Source organism: Chiloscyllium punctatum, chromosome 4 (genome assembly GCF_047496795.1).
Source record: "Chiloscyllium punctatum isolate Juve2018m chromosome 4, sChiPun1.3, whole genome shotgun sequence".
NCBI lineage: Eukaryota > Metazoa > Chordata > Chondrichthyes > Orectolobiformes > Hemiscylliidae > Chiloscyllium > Chiloscyllium punctatum.
Window position 1 is genome coordinate 73642825 of NC_092742.1, and position 22244 is coordinate 73665068.

General features: G+C 36.6%; 1 protein-coding gene across 3 annotated transcripts in view; it reads right to left on the reverse strand.

The window, feature by feature from the left end:
* The window catches only part of dph6 (diphthamine biosynthesis 6), a 321719-nt gene that overhangs the window by 12228 nt on the left and 287247 nt on the right, over window positions 1-22244 (reverse strand). Inside the window, exon 14 of one of the 3 annotated variants that reach the window (XM_072569025.1) lies at window positions 10154-13132. The exons of 1 other annotated variant lie outside the window; for it this stretch is intronic. In XM_072569025.1, coding sequence (XP_072425126.1) covers window positions 13014-13132 — 119 coding nt within the window. In that variant the 3' untranslated portion in view covers window positions 10154-13013. Of the gene's footprint in view, window positions 1-10153; window positions 13133-22244 lie in introns of those variants that run through there. One more of the 3 variants, XM_072569024.1, reaches the window with a different exon arrangement.

Here is a 22244-nt window from a genome sequence, read left to right on the forward strand (position 1 = left end):
TTCAATGATTCTCTTGAATCATCAGAACACGCTGTGAGATGACAAATTTTGACATTCCAGCAGTTCTTTAGTACTGCTAACATTGTATAAGGTGGGAAAGGCAAGGCAAATTAACAATTTATAATAAAAACACAAAATGCTCAGCAGGTCTGGCATCATCTCAAAATAACATATAATCAAAAAGGAATCCACTCTACTCATTGTAGATTTACAAAATAATTCACTAAAGATTACACTTTAAAAAGCCACTTTGCTGCTCCTCTGCTCTGAGCTCTACTACACAGGTTTCTCCAAGGTCAGCCGTGAATTTAGCTGTTAATCTTTCTTAGATAACTCCCATGTCCAGCCATACTTGAAATCAAGCAGAACAGTCAGCTGTACAGATTCACTGCTGGGTCAGACAGCAGTGTAGATTTATTTCACTGTTTGTTTCACTTCCCATGTGGGCACTGACTTTGTCTGTCTTCCTCCTTTTTAAAGTGCAGTTGTTTTGACCTTTTTCCCCCAAAAGTTCCAAAACAATGCAACAGCATATAAAACAGTAACCATTGCACCTACAATTAGAGGAAATCAGCTTCAACACTGAAAATATCTCAAAAAAAGGAGCAGCTCTTACAGTTGCCAATTTTCCCATTCTCCATCTTAGATTACTCAGAATCCTCTTTCTTGCCTTTATTGGTCAGTACATTGAGTACAGGAATTGGGAGGTCATGCAACTGTAGAAGACATTGGTTAAGCCACTTTTGAAATAATGCACACAGTGGTTTCTCTCTGCTATAGGATGTTATGAACCTTGAAAAGGTTGAAAAAATATTTACAAGGACGTTGCCAGGTTTGATCTATTGGGACAGGTGGATTAGGCTGGGGCTATTTTCCCTGGACCATCAGAAGCTAAGGGATGACTTGAGAGAGATCTATAGAATCATGAGGGGCATGGATAGGGTCAATAGAAAAGGTTGTTTCTCCAGGATGGGGGTGTCCAAAACTAGAGGGCATAGGCTTAAGGTGAGAGGGAAAAATTTAAAAGGGTCCTAAGGGATTTTCATGCAGAGGGTTATGCATGTACGGAATGAGCTGCTGGAGGAAGTGGTGGAGGCTGGTACAATTACAACATTTAAAAGGCTTGGGGATGGGTACATGAGTAGGAAGCTTTTAGAAGGATATGGGACAAATGCTGGCAATGGGACTAGATTAATTTAGGATATCTGGTCAGCATGGATGAGTTGGACTGAAGGGTCTGTTTCCACGCTGTACATCCCAGTGAATCTACTGGAGGTGAGAGAAACAATTAATGTTTTGAGTTTTCATCCTATACAATTCTCCACCAGAACAAAATAATGGCAGAAGTGAATAGTTTATTTGCTTTATACTAGTTATCTAAATTTGACTACTTTTCTATGCAGAATCATCTGCAATACGTTTATCTTTAAATTTGAATTGAAAGTCTGTGGATTTCTCTTCCCCTGAGAAGAGTGGAGGAAGGTCTTGATTATTTTTAAGATTGTCAAGCAAGAATCTATCAAATTCAATGGAGTCAGAGGATGTAGGAGATAGGTAAGAATGTGAAATTGAAGCTGCAATCAGGTCAGTCAGGATTTTATTAAATGAAGCAGGCTTAAAGACCCAAATAGCCTTCTCCTGCTCCTAATTCCTGTGTATAGCTCGTGTGCAAAAAAACAGAATTAAGCAGGCTACCAACCTTGAATCCTATAGATTTGATGTTATCGAATTTATATATTTCATATTATTCATACTGCAGAGGTTCCTAAGAACAGTACTTAACAGAGAAAGAAATTCAAATCTATAAAACCTAAGTTGATATGTTTATTTTACATTAACCTACTGCAAACACTAATAACACTAAGGAACTATAGTTACTGGTTAGCTGTAAATCACCTGAGACTCTGGAATGACGATACTGCCATTCTCTAAAATTAACTTTTTAACTATAAGTTTTATAACTTATGAAGAAGGAATGGGTAGTGATTATCCTGAGGTCCTTCATTGTTGAGCCAGATTGTAGATGGACAGCAGGACAAGGTTGGAATATTGAAGTGAACAAGTTGAAGGAAGTGAAGCACAAATTCACTAGAACGGTGCTGACACTATATGAGTTAAATTATGAAGACAGGTTGCATAGGTTGGGCTTTGGATTCCCTTAAATACAGAAGACTAAACAGTGATCTGTTTGAGGTGTTTTAGATTGCTTAAGACTTTGATTGAGACTGAGAGAAACTATTTCCTTTGATGGGCGAATTCAAAACAAGGAGGTATAGAATCTTAAAAGCAGAATTGGATAAGCTTAAGGAGCTGAATGGCTTTACACCTGTTCCTATAAATTGGGGATTGTGGACTTAATGAAATTTGGTGAGGTCACGAGGGAACAGGTATTATATAGGATCAAACTAAAATCAAGAAGTCTTTAACATCTTGTAACATATTTTGGGGAGAGTTTTGAAAGTGTGAAGATATGCAGCAAGATGCAAGAGTTACTGTCTTGTAACTATCCTCCCCTTCATTCTTCACCCTTCATGGTGCACTTGTCCTGAGATTTGTAACGATTTAAGTGCTTTGTGAATTTTAGCATATTTCTTTCCTCAAGACAACCACTAATCTCTACAAGGCATAGACTGCAATAAAAGTCTCAACACCAGTTATTATGGAAAAGTTAAAATAAATCAAAACAAGCAATCTATTAGCTTCATGCCTGGCACTGTAAATTTGAGAGTTCCAAACTGCAGCTCGCTGGACACTTGCCATACTCCACACCCATTCAGTCTTTCAATCTCCAGCCAATTTGCATTTGTATTACTTAAATTGGAGCCTTGTCCTGCTTAAATTTTGAAGCTGGGCAGATTTGGAAAGGTTTGCTTTATTTCACAGATTTGCTTATAGACACAATAGAACTCTCATATAGCGAAAGGAAAGAACTGAGATAGGAAGTTGCAAGAAAGGAAAATCTAAGAGAATCTGTTAAAGTGCTGTAACAGCAATTTTAAGGTCCAAGGTATTCCACTGAGGTCATAGAGAAGTGGCATTTGTGACCTGGCGAAGTTCAAAGGTCACATACTATTCCTTGGCTGATAGTAGTTACAGGAATGCATTAGGTGACAGATGATCTTTAAGCAAATATGAAGCTGTCAGTTATTGCACATTGTAGGCTCAAAGATCAAATGAATTAGCAACAGAAAAGCTGCAATTAGATTTCCTTTGAATTGAGATTAACCTTCTGGGAATCTTCAAATTAGTTGAATTACTAAACACATACACCATTCTCAAGTGCACTGTTAGTCTGCAAATCTATCTGTAGCCCCGAGCTGTGAACTTTCATTTCTGCTCAAGCATATTTACAGATGCAAAATTACCATGATTATAATACAAACAAAGGCAGAAAGAACGTAATTATGAATTGTATATCTTGGAAAGAAAACATAAAAATCATTAACCAACAATAAATTATACTTATGCTGACAAGTTGTATAAGATAATTAATTTTCATTTATACTAAAACTATCTTCCAAACTTTGGTTGTGTGAATTAAATAATATTGCAGCCAATACATTTTGAAAATTTAGTTAATCTACTTGTGTTACAGATAACAGAAATACAGTTGCATAATTTGCATTATCAATATAGTTGCTAATTTCTAGGTTTCACATTATTTGCTGTCATTTGTCTTCAAAGCTTTTAAAATTTAAATCACAGATGACAACATTGCTGTTTTGTTCTTTTTCTGTATTATTTTCCTCAAAACATATTTTCAGCTCTGTTTTTCAATACTGTTTAAATTCATGGAAGGACTTTCTTTCAAATGAGAAAATGCTGTGAATTATCTGGCAAGGTGTTACACCACCACCCCTGCACTAGATGGCAGCAATATCCACTGAATCTCCAACACCAGAGCTGATAATAAACGTATGTTGATTTAGTGGCTTGTACAACTGTTTATCTGCTTTTTAAGTATTGATGTAAATGCTACAGGATATTTATTTCATAAAAATCTAATTTTTTGTAAAATTCAACATATCACAGAACTGAAAGGGAACAAGTAATAGGTATCAACAGCAAATTAAAATGTGCTAAAGTTGAGAACTCAATTGACATCTGTTTTATTCAATTTATGTTGCTTTGCTTGGCCTCTGAATTATTTGTGATTTGCCTTGCGTTGATGTAGCCAGTTAGAGTAAATGAACTGACAAATGACAAAAGATTGCAAAGTATCACTTGTAAATATAGTGTTTTTCCTACATCCCATCCTGCATGATTTTTTTATTTCTCAAATAATTCTTCCATACATCAAATTTAACACAAAATGTAACCAGTTGGCAAGCCAGAAAGTTGGTTCAGGTTTAATTGGGTTGTGAAGTGGATGACCTATGGTGGTTGTTCTGAAGGCTTTATTTATCAAACACATTTTTTCAGAGAAAAAAACACTTGCTTTTTATCCGGAGATACTATCAACCACAGCCAAAATTGGACATGTCAACCTGCAGACCTTGTCCTACCTCCTGCTTTACTGCATAAAACACATGGTGACTTATGATCAGCCATGATTTAAAATGGATGAGTAGGCTTGATGAGCCAAAGGGTCTACTTCTGCTCCCATGTTCCTATGAAAGAATCACATTTCTAACTGAATGCTGGTTTAAATACTTCATATCTCAAAGTCATTATTGTGTGGAACGTATTAAGAACAAACCAATCTTTCTTTCTTGGCTCATCTCTCCTCACACAGCTGGGACTCAAATAAATTAAACTCAATGTTAAATTGGTTGATTTAAAATTTAATAATCCTAATTGTTGCACTGAATTAGATAGTGCACATACATCTAATAGTTTACTTCATGTCAAATATCTTGCTAATTATCTAACTAACTTTAATGCTTTAATGATTACCCTTTCTCACACAAGCTACACAGTGGGATTATTGCACTAAACCATTAACCATTGAACAGAATTAGAAACATAAATACTACAATAGATTGAGAATTTAGTTTTAAAAATAAGAACCCAAAAAATATGAACTCAGCAAATTTGAATAGAGGAGTCAATTGAATTGCTAACTTGCATTAAATCAGTTTTACTGATTGCAAAACAATTTTTAAAAAAATCATCCATGGATGTGGGTGCCCCTTGGCCAGAATTTATTGCCTGTCCCTAGCTGACATTAAGTGACCTACCTTCTTGAACTGTTGCAGTGTTATGTGCTGTAGGTAGACCTACAATGCAATTAGGGAGGTACACTAGGCCCAGTGATGTGCTTCCAAGTCAGAAGGGGAACTTGCACTAAACATATATCTAAGGATGTGTTATATTACTACTGTAGCACTGATGCAAAAGTGAGTGCACTAACTTTACACACGTCTAATGCAGAATGAGACTGCCTGGAAGGAAAATCCTCAGTGCACTTTGCTGCAGAATAAAGCTACCTAACAACTCTGGATTTACAAAATACAAATAGAACACTGGTAAACCTGTCAGCAGTTATTTCTCAATTTCATATTTGTGGTAAGGTAACCCACTCAGTGCAAGTGCAAATAACAATTACACTGTGCTGTAAACTCAATCTCCTTGCATGGCTCCATTCACACTTGATCAGCATTTTACACTATTAGCAGCAGACCCCTGGCGAGATTCCCCAAGTTATTATGGCCACAGACAGGATACCACCAATTGACAAGCTCATGGGTGAGAAAAAAATGTACTGACTCCACTTCCTTATTTATTCACCTTTTTTGACAAAAGTTGGTTGCAAAAGGTCAATTTCCATACAACCCTCTCTTGTGGACACATATCCCAATGGACCAAATTGCCTTATGTTTTAAAAGGAGCCAGCTTAACCAATTATTCTTAACATATAAGCAAGTTTATTAGCTACCAAATACGAGAGGAAATAATAATGCAACACATATATAACAGTTGATGTTCAGACTCTTGGCTTGACAGATTGACTGAAATTCTTTTGCCCTCTCTCCATTTCACTGGCTTGCTGACTAGCTGGTTTCTAGGCCTCAGAGCAAGAGCTGTGCAATGTAGTGGTGACTATTTGGTGATTCTTGAATTATGAACTTCAGAGCATACTAGTGCTTGAACTCAGGCTAACGCATTGAAACCTCAGCTCACTACCACACACAGACCAGGGTTGACCTGGCTTTTAACTCTGAATTTGTGTATTCATGAAAGGGGACGATTCCAAATATGGCTCTTGCCCAGACTACTGTTTATTTTCTCCCATCACAGTTTCAGGTAACTTCCAGATTACAATTTAGTCTGTAGTGCGTTTTCTTTGTTTTAAATCCATCCCTTTAAAGCATCTCATCTAGTGTGACATTCTGGTGCCTCTCTCTACAGAAAACCACTGAATTTATATTCATCGTCGTCCTTAAAAAACATATGTTGGAATTAGAGTTCAACATATAGGTGACCCTGGGTTATGATCCACGGTCTGGACCTTTTCAGCAATTCAGAACTTGTATCAAAGTACTGAAGTGTATTTTAGTTTGAATGAAAAAAGAGCTTTAAGCCATTAAGACTTTTCTTATACAATAGCATAACTGCGTCAATATAGTTTAAATATTATAAATAGCAACTTTCCCAAACGGATTGAAAACTCAAGCTCTGCGCTTAGTTTTGTTCAGCAATAGTTAATCTACATCAATGTTATATTTCTAACTTCAAGCACATCTTCATTTTTTTGGTCAGTTGAATAAAACTGTTTAAACTCTATGTTACATCAATTTCTGGGTTGATCTCAATTATCACTTGTACGGAAGCTGCTAATGTTATGTCAGTTGGAGCTCAGTAGTAGTGCTCTCACTTCACAGTCAGAAGGTTGTAGGCTCCAATTGCACTCGAAACCTGAGCACACAATCAAAGTCATTGGGCTGCATTGAAGGAGGGCTGCCATATCACATACACTATTTTGTTTCTTGGATGAAACACTAAATCAAAGCCCTGTCTGCACTCTCAAGTCACATCAAATATCCTAGGCCGGGGTTCAAACAAGAGCTGGCAGTGCTGCTGGTGGTGGTGAGGTTGGTTTCTCTGGTCAATATTCATGCCTCAGTCCACACCTGAAATGGATCATCTGATCATTTATTTCATTACTGTTTGAGAGACCTTACTTTGTGGACACTGGTCACCAATCTTGCTACATTACAACATTAATTGTATTTCAAATGTTGTGGAGGCAATGGTCTAGTGGTACTATTGCTCGACTCTTAATCCAGAAACTCAACTAATGTTCTGAGGACCCGGATTTGAAACCTGCCCTAGCAGATGGTGGAATTTGAATCCAATAAAGAAACTGGAATTAAGGGTTTAATAATGACCATGAATTCAATGCCAATTGTTGGGAAAACCAACAGTTTGCATATATCCTTTATAAAGCAAATTGCATCCTTATCTAGTCTGGCCTACATGTAACTCCAGACCCATGGCACTGTGGTTGATTCTCTTAAAAGTGAATTAAAATATAAGTACTGAATTAACTATGAAACACTTTGGGTGATCTGAGATTGTAAAAAACACTGTATCAATGGAAAACCTTCTTAATTTGCCAAATCAAGTTTGCACATTTTTTTGGATGATCTTGCCTGATAATGCTTCTGGAACAAGTAATGCAAACAGGTAGTGATTACTTGAGGTAAGCACTGAACATGGCCATTATCAAAATCTTTCCTACCATTGGAATAAATGGGTCTCCCAACCTTTCCCATTTTATTCATGCAATAATGTGAGATTCATGAGATTTTTCTTTCCAAACATATTTTAAGTTTTATCATCTCATTGCTCAAGATTTTTATAGGCACTTTAGTGCTCCCAGTGCATCACATGAACTGCCTCTAATCTCCATCTCCAGACATACTGACAACCATTTCAAAAATTCCCAAATTGAAATTAAAATACAATCCATGAGGCTCTTTAAGTCTACAGTTTTATTTCTCTCACCACAGAGATAAGTACACATGGTTAACTTTATAATCCAATAAAATGCATAAATGTTTTTTTACAAATTTGCTGTTAGTCAATTTTATGAAAACGTTGCCTTAGGCTTTGTCTGAATGCAGGAGGCTAGAGATTAAGCTACCTGCATTGTTCTAAAACACCTGAATAACAGTTAAACTATAATCAGTAGTTGGCAGACAGAAATTGTCATTTCTGCTTAGCCTGCATTCATATATTTTCCAGGTCATACATGATTGTCTCAACTGTTTGGTGCTGGCAGTGCAAAACAAGCTTCGAGCAATTTGGCAGCCAGCTACACAATTTTTATTTACGATTTCAAGAGTTTTCATTTCAAACCAAGTTACAGTGAGGTCATGAAACGAGTCTCTGAAAGGAGCCTGAAGTGTTGTTTTATGAATTTCAATGGAAAGATCAGGTGTGGTGAAAATTTGGCTATTGATTCCCTTTGAGCCTCTTACTAACATCTAACTAGCAGTTTATCTCACCCAGATTATCCAAAAAGATGTACAAACTCGATTTGGGCAAACTCTGGCAGTAACAACACCAACTGAAAATAAAAACAAAATTAAATAAAAATGTCCTATTCACTGCACGTCGTTATTTACAAAAAATAAGATCAGGTAACTGCTCAAAGCACCCTTCCTTAAATTACTGCTTTTGAATGAAATGTAAGTTGTAAATATAATTTTATTTGACAGAATGTAATATCTTGAAGATAATTAAACAACTTCAAAGCATTTTATGCAATCAGCTGCTGGTTTAACTCAGCTTTTGATGACGACTTTATACAAATATATTATGTTTAATGTATATGTACAGCCAGCATCAGACTAAATGGAAACATTTCTTGCACACAGAGAACATATGTTTATGTACACTACAATAACTTAAATATGTTTGCATACAAAAAAAAGACTTTTGTTTGGAATAAAGTGCACAACATTGTCATTAAAGCACATTGGAACATAGTGTCCTTGAGTGGCTGCTTCAGTGCACTGCTCTCACTACTCAAGAGACAGCCCACTGCTGTTTCCTCCACAGTTTGCAACCCAGGATAAAACACACCACTTTCGCTTCACTGTGTCAGGTCTAATCCAAGGTTATGTTTCCATAAAATGTCTAAAACGATTAAGATAATAACTACTTAGAGCAGCTTGAATATTCTTATATTGCCCATGTGTAACAACTTTGCAATGTCAGAGATCTCACAAACGTCAAGGTTTCTCTTATTTCAACTACCAATATACCTGTATGAATACTGAACTCTCATACAATGAATACAATTCAGTTATTTCAGCGTTTACAAAATCCTGTGCAATAAGTGATATTCTTACTCATGAATTTCAGGCCTGTTTGCTGACTATGAGCTGGAAAAAAAAACATTAAGGAGAGATGACGACTGAGCAGAAATTAAGTTCATATAGCTAGGGGTATGTTATTAAAGTCATTATTGCACTGTATTACTTAATACCCACATCATCCTGTACTAAGTCGACTGGAATCATGACCTAAGTGCCACAATATACCAGGCTTTTGCACTGCTATTGTACAATGAACTAACTCCACTTAAAAATCTGCACAAATATGTTCTAGAGTTCGCATCAATTGTGATTTATGCTACCTCTCATATTACCTTTTTAGTTCTTATGACTGGAAATCCTGGCACGAAATAGCACACATTCAATAAAAAGAGATAAATTAAATGTTTCTACTTTCTACTGATGTAGTTATACTGCAGTTGGTAAAATGAGAAATTGGCACAAGATCAACTCTTGAGTATATGATCTCATTTATATCTCCACAGTCACAGACAAAACCATATAATGTCTTACCTTTTGGGTGAGTTTTATAATAAAAAGAATAACAATGGTTCCAAATGGGATAAAAGAAATATTTCTTTAGTCCAAATTTTTAATACGTGTTTTACATCTGTGACTGTTTGCAGACTTATTATTTATAGAAGTACTATGTACATGCAACATAAACAGCAAATAAAGCAACATAATTCACTATGACCAGATTCTTTGCTTCAATATGTTCTTTACTGCAGCCATTGCCATTCACAATGCTTTTCTGCAATGATACCTTTGTCACTTAATCTCTCCCACCCTATACATATTCTATACCCTCTTCAGCTTTCAATGGTATAAAACCCATCATTCTAACATTTTTCTGCGATGAAGAAAAATCATATTTGACTTGAAATGTGAACTTTCCACCCATATTGCCAAACCTTGATGAGTATTTCCAGCACCTTTTAAAAAAAAATTTCAGATTTCCAGAGTCAGCAATATTTTACGTTTATTACGTGAAATAGTTTCATTTGTTTTCTTTACAATTTTTAATATTAATACATTTTGACATGTTAATCACATTATCCAAATAATCCTGGGCTGGAGTAATTAATAATTTAATCAGCTTCTTTTCAAACCATGAATACTAGGCTTAAGGCAAGGCTTATTAGTGCTATTTTCAGGTGCATTTCTACATAGCTTGTATTAACATGTCACGATGGACCAAATACATTGCTTTAACTTACTATATGGAAAAGACTGCATTACTAAACATGGCATAAATAAAGACTATGTAAACCCCTATAATGAAATTCAGTCACATTAGCTATATTCGGGTAGTAAAAATCTTCCATAGGTCACTATGTTGTCAATAATTACTCTGATTTTCTGATATCATAAAACAGTTATTAATGGATTTACATCATTCAATTCAAAATTCAATCATGTGCAGGTAGATTTATCCTCAAGATCGATGAAAATTGATATTTTCATAATAGGTGAATACACGAGTGTAAGCATGGGGTGGTGGGACTGACGTATGAGGAGTGGTTGAATTGATTGGGGAATACATTCACAGGAGTTTAGAAGAATAAGGAAGAACTCGTGGAGATGTATAAAATTCTAACATTAGTAAATTCAGGAAGGACGTTCCTGGTTGCAGGGGAGTCTAGAGCCAGCGGTGACAGTCTAAGAATTTGGAGTACACTACAGTATTTATGACACATTAGGAGAAATTTCTTCAGCCAGAGAATGGTGAGCCCATGGAATTCACTGCCACACAAAACAGCTGAGGCCATAACACTGCATGATTTCAAGAAGGAATTAGATATGGATCTTGGGGCTGAAGGGATCAAAGAATACCAGGAAGAGGTAGGAATAGGTTTTTTGAGTTGGATGATCAGCCATGATCGTAATGAATAGTGTAGCAGGCTCAAAGGGCCCAATGGCCTAGACCTGCTAGGATTTTCTATATTTCCATTTTAGCATGTCAGTGATTAGTTCCATATCAGTGCATAGTTTGATCAAGGAAGTAGTAGAACTTATAATGCAAGGAAACAGAAACCAAAAAATTACATATATGGAGGAGAGAATATGGACATGCACACACAAGATAAGCACCATTTGAAAATATTATTCTCAGGATACCAGCACCGCTGGCTAAGTGTGCATTTATCAATTGATGGCATGCTGGGTCACAAATGATGGTATTAAAGTCGATCAGAGTAAACTGTAGATTAACTCCGATGGCAAGGTCAAAATCTTCTCTAAAATACATTCATGAACATTTGCGGACCATATCAAAAGAGTAACTTTGGTGGTCATAATTTCCAACTCCCAAATGACCAGATTTATTGAATTAAAGTTGATATATTTCTAGGTGGTGAGTTTGGTATCATAACCTTTACAATATGGGACCTTTGTTAATGATGACAGCGAACTTTGGCCATTCTTGAATTACTTCAAAGAACCATCAAATGGGTATTGCACACACAAAAACAGAACATCTATAATTTATCTTCATCAACAAGATAGCTTCAGTTACCTTGGAAATCTCAAGTTGTTCAACCTGTGCAGTAACTTGCGTGGATTTATTACACAACATATAAAGCCAGTGAAAATGAATCTCTTTTCTAACAGCTTCTAAAGCATGCTTCATAACACTTTCAAGTCCTAGATCAAAATGACTCACTGGGGAGACTGAGCTTTAATAGGCAAGTGCCTTTCTATTTTTGTACAAATGCTGAATTAAGTAGAAAGAAAAGGTTGTTCATAACATTTTTTCTGTTTATGCACTGCTGAGCTACAAGTACAGCTACATGTAATAATCTCAGAATTGGCTCTCTGTGGCTTAGAGAATTAACATAGTGGGTAGCTGACGTACAAAAATCAGGAATGTCCATCCAATGCTTGATTCCTGGACTCAGTTGAATCAGCTGATCTTTGGATTAGATGTTGGTAGAAGAGCCACAATGTCTTCAGGATTAGGGAGACAAAAGTCATAGAGGACTTTTATCCCTTATGGCCATCTGACAAAGTGTGCACGACCTGAGATCAGTGAAAATGGGGTCAAGCTTGGTTATGACACCCCACACACAGAATCAAGGAACATGCATGAAAAATCACCACTGGGAAAAGGTTTGCAAATGCCTGAGGAGATAGGCAGTCTTACACAGTGTAAAATTCTTTAAAGGAGGAAAGGAAGTGGCGTTAAAAAAGTTAAGACTTAAGCATTAAACAATTGCACGATCGGTGTAAGGACTCACTTGCTGCTCATCAATAACACAATAATGGAAATGATTATAAAGATGAAAAAAGTTAACAATAGTTATGAAACGAAAACAACTATATATTTTTTGTGCACTATAAATTTAACATCAAAATTCAGACACATTATTGTTTATGCTACCTGCACAGATTTAAAACAAAAGCTGATTGACTTTCCTTTGGCTGACTCCATAGATTAATATCAACAACAAATCCAGTAATACGCAACACCTTTCTCCTGCTTTACTTTTATCGGTTGCCAATAAACGTAATAGTAAACTTGGCCACGAACAAGAAGCCCTTTGTTACAATCTAGTCATAGTGTTGACCAAAGTGTTATTTGAAGTTCTTTCTTTTGCACTCTGTTGGATCTGCTACTATAAACACAGGTGGAATTCTGCTTTTGTTTTTGTTCTTTCAAAAAAGGGGGAGGAAATGGATTTACAGTAGCTGGGTAATCATAATTCTCCATCCTGACTTTAGTCCTTAGCTGCTCAGCCAACAAGATACATGCAGAATTTCTAGGCCAGGCAAATCTGCTGCAGGCACCAAAATCAGCAGTGGGAACTTTAAGTCCAGTAAATCTTCTAGGGATCTCTCCAAATCTAAAAATAATAAGAGTGTTAAAAAGTAACTCAGTCATATAGAAACCACAAATCACTACTTAAATAATGGATGCAATTCTAAAAATACATAATGTTAAAAGATACACCATTGTAACAAAAATGCATTTTCTTGAAATGGTCTCTCTGATAGTTACATTTTTACATGATGAGAAAGAATTTAATAGTACAGGAAAGCTCTTTGTCTCAGCTGCCTTTACAAAAAAATCTATATTAGCTGGAAAGCTGTGCTGCACTTTGTTTGTAGCATATGGTAAGCTAGGTTTCACAAACCTCACATCAAACATCTGAAACTACCCAAGGACTACTCCTCAGAGTATAAATTCCATACATGGCTTGTCCTGTGAAGAGGGGTCCCATTAGGGAATTGTATTCCTGGTTCTAGGGTAAGTCATGCTGTCCCTAAAGATGTGCCCTATGGTCAGTGGAGCACTTAACCCATTGACCAGGCCCTATATGATTATTCAGAAGTTATTGATGTCTCTTGGTCCCTAGCAGATTGTGGAATATTCACATCTCCTTACTGTCAAAGCATATGGCCACTAATTGGATGCATTAGAAAGACAGTAGTTTTGGCTTCACTGATGCCAAACTAAGGACCTATGGTGAATGACCCAGGACTGATTGTTTTTTAATGCATGAAGTGCTTTCTGCTGAGTGATCATTAATTAGTTCTTTATTTTTCTGAAAACTTGATTTAAAGCATCTACCACTAGTTCATTTTTTTTTGGAAAAAAATGTTTTTGTGCTCTAAAACAACAAACACTGACCACAGAACAGTATGATTACATATACAATGCATAATTCTTTAAACAGTGAGATTTAAATGCAGAGAAATGGTTGAAGCTGCTCCATTTGCATTGCAAAAATTGTAAACAGAGCTATGAGAACATGCTTTTAATATTAATTCTTCTGCGCTCTTGGGACTATCTGATCTTTTATAATGTATGAAAAATAGCAACCCATTGTTATTAGATCAAGGTAAAAAGTGTTCACCATGCATGCTAAAGTGCTGGAATATATACAAAGGAACCCCTTAATTTTTATTTGACACTAATAAAAAGCATTGATTTTAGAAAACTTAGTTTAGCTGCAATGATAAAAACAAAAATTACAGCAATTTCTGGATGCCTTTGGAAAGTAATGAAGCATGGAGATTAGTAGACAGTGTAAAACATGCTAACAATATCAAATACCATTGCTCTGCTACAACATTATACAATCAAAAACAGGGATTTACTTTTGTACAGGATGTTAATAACTCAAGAATTTATATCCAATGTGTGCTACAAATTTGTTGCTTGCTTGCTGCAAATAGTGTAATGCTTGTGCTTGGCTCAATTGCAAGCTGATTTCCTGTAGATTTTGAAAGAAGGGACTCAGTTCCTAAGATAAAAGGCTCTTACCAATGATCTAGGGTTGGGGGAAGAAAGGAAGAATGACCTTTTGTTTGAAACACTGTCCGCCTGACCAATATGCCACATCACCTGCAGCAAACATGATTGGCTAGTATGAGTAAGAAAGTCTAAGGCATGAAATATGGAGTTCTGAGGTTCAGCGTAATTTAGGTGAGATCCCCCCAAAAAATGCTTGCTGGAATGATCAAAGATTGAAGCTCAAAACCAAATGTAGGTCTTTCACCATCATAAAGTGAAGGTTGAGCATATTTGCTGCAGGGTGACACGACTTAGTCAGTATGTACTTCAGCGAGGACATTATTACTTTCAGTGCTAACAAACCAAAAATACCAAATATAGAACAAGACTCCAAATGAAGAATAACCTCAGGCTCATGATAGCTGAAGTAACTGAATAAACCATTCAGTTATATTCTTATTAAAAAAAAACCTCATCTTTCAAATTAGGTGACTTTATCCTTCTCTTGTTACTGTGCAGCTGGTCTCAATGTGTTTTGGGTGAGAAGATACTGCATAGAAAGGTTCATTTCGTTCTTCCATCTATTACTGGCCAGAGGGCACATTTGGAATTTTGCTTTCTACTGTGGATTTGTGGCTAATTAATTAACTAAAACTAGCAGAATAATACAAATCATTCGGGGGCTGAATGCTTAAATTATTAAACTTTTAATTATGTGCTTGTCTCCATGGGATATTTAAAAAAATATTATAAATGTAATTAAGTTTTCCTTTTTGGCAGCAATGATTTATGCAGGTTATTTTAACAGGTCATTTTTTTTCTGTTTTTATTCCATAATGGCTTGTAATATATTTTCATTTACACCAGTGCTCACATATAATGATGGGGCCCACTCATTTCAGAAATGGGTGCACAATGAGATCTTGATGTCATAGCTATAAACTGAAAAGAATGTTTTTTTTTAAGGTCAGTAAAGAGAACTGTGGTACAGGGTGTATAAGACCATGCGAAATAGGAGCAGGAGTAGGCCATTTGGTCTCTTGAGCTTCCTCTGCCATTCAATATGATCATGGCCGATTAACATGCCTCATGTCCAGTTTCCTACCCTTCCCCTGTAAACCTTGATTCCCTTATTGATCTCAGCCTTAAATATACACAAGGACTCTGCCCCCTCAGCTCTTTGTGGCAAGGAATTCCAAAGACTCTTATCTTTTTGAAATAAATTTCTTCTCACCTCAGTCTGAAATTGGCACCCCTTTATTCTGAGGTAAAAAACAATGACTGCAGATGCTGGAAACCAGATTCTGGATTAATGGTGCTGGAAGAGCACAGCAGTTCAGGCAGCATCTGAGGAGCAGTAAAATCGACGTTTCGGGCAAAAGCCCTTGAAACGTCGATTTTACTGCTCCTCAGATGCTGCCTGAACTGCTGTGCTCTTCCAGCACCACTAATCCAGAACCTAGTCTGGATTAGTCTCTCCCATGAGGGAAACAGCCTCTCAGCATTTATGCTGTCAAGCCCCTTAAGAATTCTATATGTTTTAATGAAATCATCTCTCAATCTTCTAAACTCCGGTGAGTAGTCCCAACTTATTTAACTGTTGCTCATAAGGCAATCCGTCATATCATTGGATCATCCTAGTGAACCTTCTCTGAAATGGCTCCATGAAATGATATCTTTCCTTAAATAAAGGGACTAAAACTGCTAACAGTACTCCAGGTGTGGTCTTACCAGTATTTTTTACAGTTGCACTAAGACTTCCCTATTCTTAGACACAAACCCCGTTGAAATAAGGATCAACGTTACATTAGCCTTCCTGATTACCTGCTAACCCGTGCACCAGGTTTTCTGTGTTTTGTGTGCAAGTAGCACACCTCCCTTTGTGTTGCAGTTGCGGATTTTCCTAATATAAATAATATTCTGTTGTTTTCTCACTTCCAAATTGAACAACTTTGCATGTTCTTGCATTATACTCCATTTACCAGCATTTTGCCCATTTACTTAACCTATCAATATCTCTCTGTAAACTGTTTGTATCCCTCTCACAACCTGCTTTTCCACTTATTTTAGTATAGTCTACAAATTTGGCTACTGTACATTCACTTCTTTCCTCCAAGTCATTAAAATACATTGCAAACAGTTGCAGTTCCAACACTGATCCCTGTGGAACCCCACTGGTCACAGATCAACAACCTGAAAAAGAACCCTTTATCCCTATTCTCTGTTTTCTGCCCTTGAACCAAATCTCTATCTATGCTAATGTACTATTTCCAACACCATCTGCTCTTACCTTTTGACTTAACCTTTTGTGAGGTTCCTTGTTGAATGTCTCTTGAGAGTCCAAATGCAACATCTCTACTAGTTCCCCTCTTTCCACTCTGATTGAGACTGCCTTGACAAACTTTAAAAATTAGTCAGATACGATTTCCCTTTCATGATGCCATTTTCCAAATTACTTAATAATTGATTCCCAGTACTTTTCCAACAATAGATGCTAGACTATTTAGCTGATAGTTGCCCTCTTTCTGCCTCGCTCACTTCTTGAATAGTGATATCATGCGAGCAATTTTTCCATCCTCCAGCACTTCTCCAGAATCTTGCAATTTTTCCAAAATTACAAATGGTGCATCCACTATCTCCATAGACCTCTTTTAAGATCCTAGGATGCAAGCCATCGGGGCCAGAGGATTTATCTGCCTTTAGCCCATTAGTTTGTCTTATACCAATTCTTTAGTGATGGTATTTAATTCCTCCCCTGTATTATTTATTCTCCATGATATGTTTGAAGTGTCGTTAAGACTAAAGCAAAATATCTGTTTAACTCATCTGCCATTTCTTTGTTCCCCAAAATCATCTCACCAGATTCACTTTCTAAGGGGCCGATCCTCACTTTGACCTCTTTCTTCCATTTTAGATCTTTAAAGAAGCTTTTATTGTCTGTTTTCATATTTATTGCTAATTTGCCCTGGTATTTTATTCTTTCTGCCTTTATTATCTTTTTAGTTCTCCCTTTAAGGATTCTGAAGCTTTCCCAGTCTTCAGGGATATCACTGACACTGGTCTCCTGATATGCTTTTTCTTTTTCTCTTTAAGTTAATACTCTCTTTCACTTCTTCAGTTAGCCATGGTTGGTTTATCTCTCTCTCTTAAAATCTTGCTTCTTTACTGGGATATATTTTTGCTGAGAGTCATGAATTACCTCCTTAATGTCCACTACTGCTTGTTTATTGTCAATCCTGCTAATTCACCAGCCCAGTTTACTCTATTTAACTCTATTCTCATTCATTGTAGTTCTCTTTATTTAAGTTAAACAGAGTTGTTTCTGACACAAGTTTCTCAATGTCGAACTGAATATTAAATTCTATCATGTTATGATCACTACTTCCTGGGAGATCTTTTACTCTGAGGCCATTCCAAGACAGCCTGCTCCCTGGTTGGATCTATGACTTAGGAAAATATCCATAATATACTTTATGAATTTGCTGTCACAGCTACACTTTCTAATTTGATTAACCCAATTCAACATGAAGATTGATGTCAATGACAATTACTGTCTATTCTTTTACATGCCCTTATTATTTATTGACTTATAGTCCAACAGAGTGGCTACTGTTTGGGGATCTATACATTACTGCTATAGACTTCTTCTTTCCCTTGTGTCTTATCTCCACCCAAATGAACTCTACATCACCCAAGCATATATCAGTTCTCATGTTTCATTTATTGTTTAACAGTGTTACCCCATCAACTTTTACATCCCTTCTGTTTCTGAGTGTTAAGTTCTCACTTTTGATCTCTTTGTATACATGTTGCCTTAATGGCTATGAAGTCACATTTACTTACCTTGATTTGTACCATCAATTTGTCTACCTTATTCCGAATGCTTTGTGCATTAAGGTACATAGCATTTAAATTTGTTGTATTATTTAGTTTCTCTACACTTTTATAGTTCCTTGGTATAGTATATAAATAAAAAGTAAAACTGCATATATTGATGTCACAGGAGACACAAAGGCATGTGAAGTAAAGTGAAAAAATGCTGATACTCTCATTACTAAGACTGAAGAAGCTCCACTACCTTGCTTTTGGTTCACCTCCTAGTCATCCTCATATTCAGACTATGAAGGGAATGGTTTTTTTCTCTATCTGGAATACATCATTACATTTAAATAGTTAACTTACTCAGCCATACCTATTTTGGATTTAGAACTATCATGGAGATTGTGATTTGTGTTTTCCCTCATAGTTCAACAGTGCAACCATGGAATAAAACTAATCCCATTGTGTATGGAGTCATAAGGTAATGGCAATAGGCACATAGCATTGTTGCTGAGCCCCTGGATCAACTTCAATTACTCTCCACAAAAAGTTTACTTTTGAAACTCCCAATGTAGCAAACTAAGATGATGAAAGAGCACAAATGACTTCATTGCTCATGGTGCCAAGGGAGAAATAACCAGCATATGTCTGAACTTTGTGCTGTTGCAGGCAGCATCAGTTTTAATATGATTTGACGGAATTTCAGCACCAAATAACTGAGTTCTGGCAGCTGGGGGATGGACAAATGGAAACTAAGACACTACTTACACATGTTTAGAGGCCTGAAACAATAACAATGAAACTTCACATCAGAGAAATGCATGGTTTGATCTTTTACTGAAAAGATATGCATTTGCTGTAAACTTTTAACACCAATTAATTTTTCTCAAGCCTGTCAAATATTAAATTTGACAGATTACACAGGATTGCATTTGTTCTGGAGTACATAATCCCAAATAACAATTCATACATTTAGATTTTAAATGTCCTGGACAAGAAAGCAATTATATTGAGCTAGAGACACAGTCCAATTGTTTTTTTTAAGAAAATGGGGATTCTATTTGGTTAAATCTCATCTTCCTGCTGCAGATGTTAAAGCTATAATGCACAGAGTGTTAATGTAGGTTTGCAAGGTTCTACTTTAAATGTGACCTCAATTTCTTGTATACCTCGGTGTAAGATACACATTCTGCACACAATGTATTGAAATAGTTGCTCAATAGTATATAACTTAGGAATTGATGAATAAAGAGACACTGTTGAAGCTTTTATTCTTGCACACAACATGACAAATGCAAGAATACCAAATTGCAAAGGGAGCAACAATTTATGCTATACAACAACAAGGTGCTGATTAGTCAAGAATTCAATTTAAATTGCTCATGGTGTTGCCATGGAGAATGCAACAGGAAATTACTATCTCTCATACTTTTTTGTTTAATTCAAACAAGGTATCATGCCTGGTCATGCTCCTTTCTGGTGCTGCTGAAAACAGACACATTTTGTCAGAGCTTTTTTGCCATATGCTTGTCAGGACAATTTGCAAGAATACTTACATAAAGGGAAAACACATTTATACAGTATGACAGGCAAGTGCTGTCTGGTTGGCAGGTGGACACCGATTAATGGAGGTACTGTGGAACAGGGTACATTAAATTTATCCTATGGGATAATGGCTATTTTTATCAAATAATTACTTCTTATAAGTTGTGCTAACTTGCAAATTCAATTAAGGGTTTATGATTCTACCTACAGATAAACAGTTATGAACCAATAACAGAGAACACTACTCATTAAACTCAATCATCTCATAAACTACCCCTTTCACGCTCAGTGAAACAGACAGGGTAAAATGGGTTATGGACAAAGGGGAAAAATTGGAAATACAGTTCAGCTCTCTTTGATCCTCATTTCTGTTATTGAGATGATCCTTTTTATTCCTTTACTGGCTAGCATGTTGCTTCAACAATCTTTCTCCAGATGCTTCCACTGATTAGTAAGAAACACAAGGTGGCCAGTTTGCTTATTAAATGCCTCTGACCTTATCAATTAAAAGTCATAGTTTACAATAACATTTATCTCCTATAACTTGTACCCAGCACCAAGCTGTTCAGCTATTTGGGTTGTATAGGGAAAAAGGTGTCTGTCATGGATAACTGGTCACTCGTCCATAAACCTATCAACTTCTTGTTGCCAGCAAAAGCTGCATTGGTACACCTCCTAAGCTCAAATGTTTGCAACTCAAACTCAAACTCCTGCTTGTTCAAACAGTTGCAATGGGTCTTATATTACTTGGTTTAGAAACGTACAGCCACGCTTTCAAATACTATTTTACAACAGCTCTTTTCCATTTCAGTCCACAGTGTTTTTAAAAAAATAAGAAATGGTCCTACAGAACAGAAACTTACTCCATGCTTTCTCTTAATCTGGATCTGAATATCAGGAAGATTAGGGAATTTTGCATTTTTCTATATGACATTTGACCTTTCTAATGATTCTGGGATCAGCATGGCCAGAGTTTCTGTTTGCTACCCTAGTGAGGCAAACAAGAGAAGTATACTCGAAGAGTGTGGTGCTGGGAAAGCACAGTCAGTCAGACAGTATCCGAGAAGCAGGAAAATTGACGTTTTGGAATATCTCCTGTTCCTCAGATACTGCCTGACCGGCCATGCTTTTCTAGCACCACACTCTTCAACTCTGGTCTCCAGCATCTGCAGTCCTCACTTTCTCCTAAAAGAATTGTACTGATAATCAGTTAGGCATAGTTTGCCATATAATTTTAGTTTGTACTTTTTACTACAGTCCCTTTGAAATAAAGGCCAACATTCCATTTGTCTTCCCTATTACCCACAGAACTTGGATGCTTAAGTTTTGTGATTCACTGACAAGGACCCTCTGTTCTGTCGGCTTCTGAAGTCTTTCTCCATTTAAATAATATTCATCTCCACTATTTCTCCTGCTAAAGTAATCTCACATTTCTCCATATTATATTTCTCTGCCAAGGTTTTGCTCTTGCTGTCTGCCACCATACTGCTTGCAAGTGTTCACTCCTCTGCAGACCCTTTGTGTCATTCTTACCACCTAATTTTGCATCATCTGTAAACCTGACCACAATACATTTATTTCCCTTATCAAGTCATTAATACATATTGCAAACAACTGTGGCCCTAGCACTGATCCTTGTGGTACAACACCAGTTACAGGGTGCCATCCTGAAAATGCCTGTTCTCTATTAGTTAGCCAATCCTCTCTTCATGCTAATATCCTACCTCCAACACCTGGACTTTTATCTTCAGTAGCCTAATGAGTAATAGCTTAACAAATGCCTTCTGAGAATCCAAATTTATTACGTCTGCTGCCTCCCATTTGTTTATCTTGCCTGTTATCTCTGTAAAGAATTCTGGTAAACTTGTCAGGCATGATTTCCTCTTTATGATTCCACACTACTCTGCCTGATCATATTATGTAATCCTAAATGTTCTGCTATTAATTTTTTTTTAGCTGCCAGTACAACAAACTAACTGATGTCTCCTTTGGGTCCTACACCTCAGGAAGGACATACTGGCACTGGAGTGTCTCCAGCAGAGATTCACATGGATGATCCCTGGAATGGTAGGCCTAACATATGATGAACAGCTAAGGAGCCTGGGATTGTATTCATTAGAGTTAGAAGGTTGAGGGGAGATCTAATAGAAACTTACAAGATAATGCATGGCTTAGAAAAGGTGGATGCTGGGAATTAGTTTCCATTAGGCAGGGAGACTAGGACCCTTGGGCACAGCCTTTGAATTAGAGGGGGTCAATTTAGAACAGAAATAAGGAGACATTTCTTCAGCCAGAAAGTGGTGGGCCTGTGGAATTTATTGCCATGAAGCACAATGGAGGCCGGGATGTTAAAT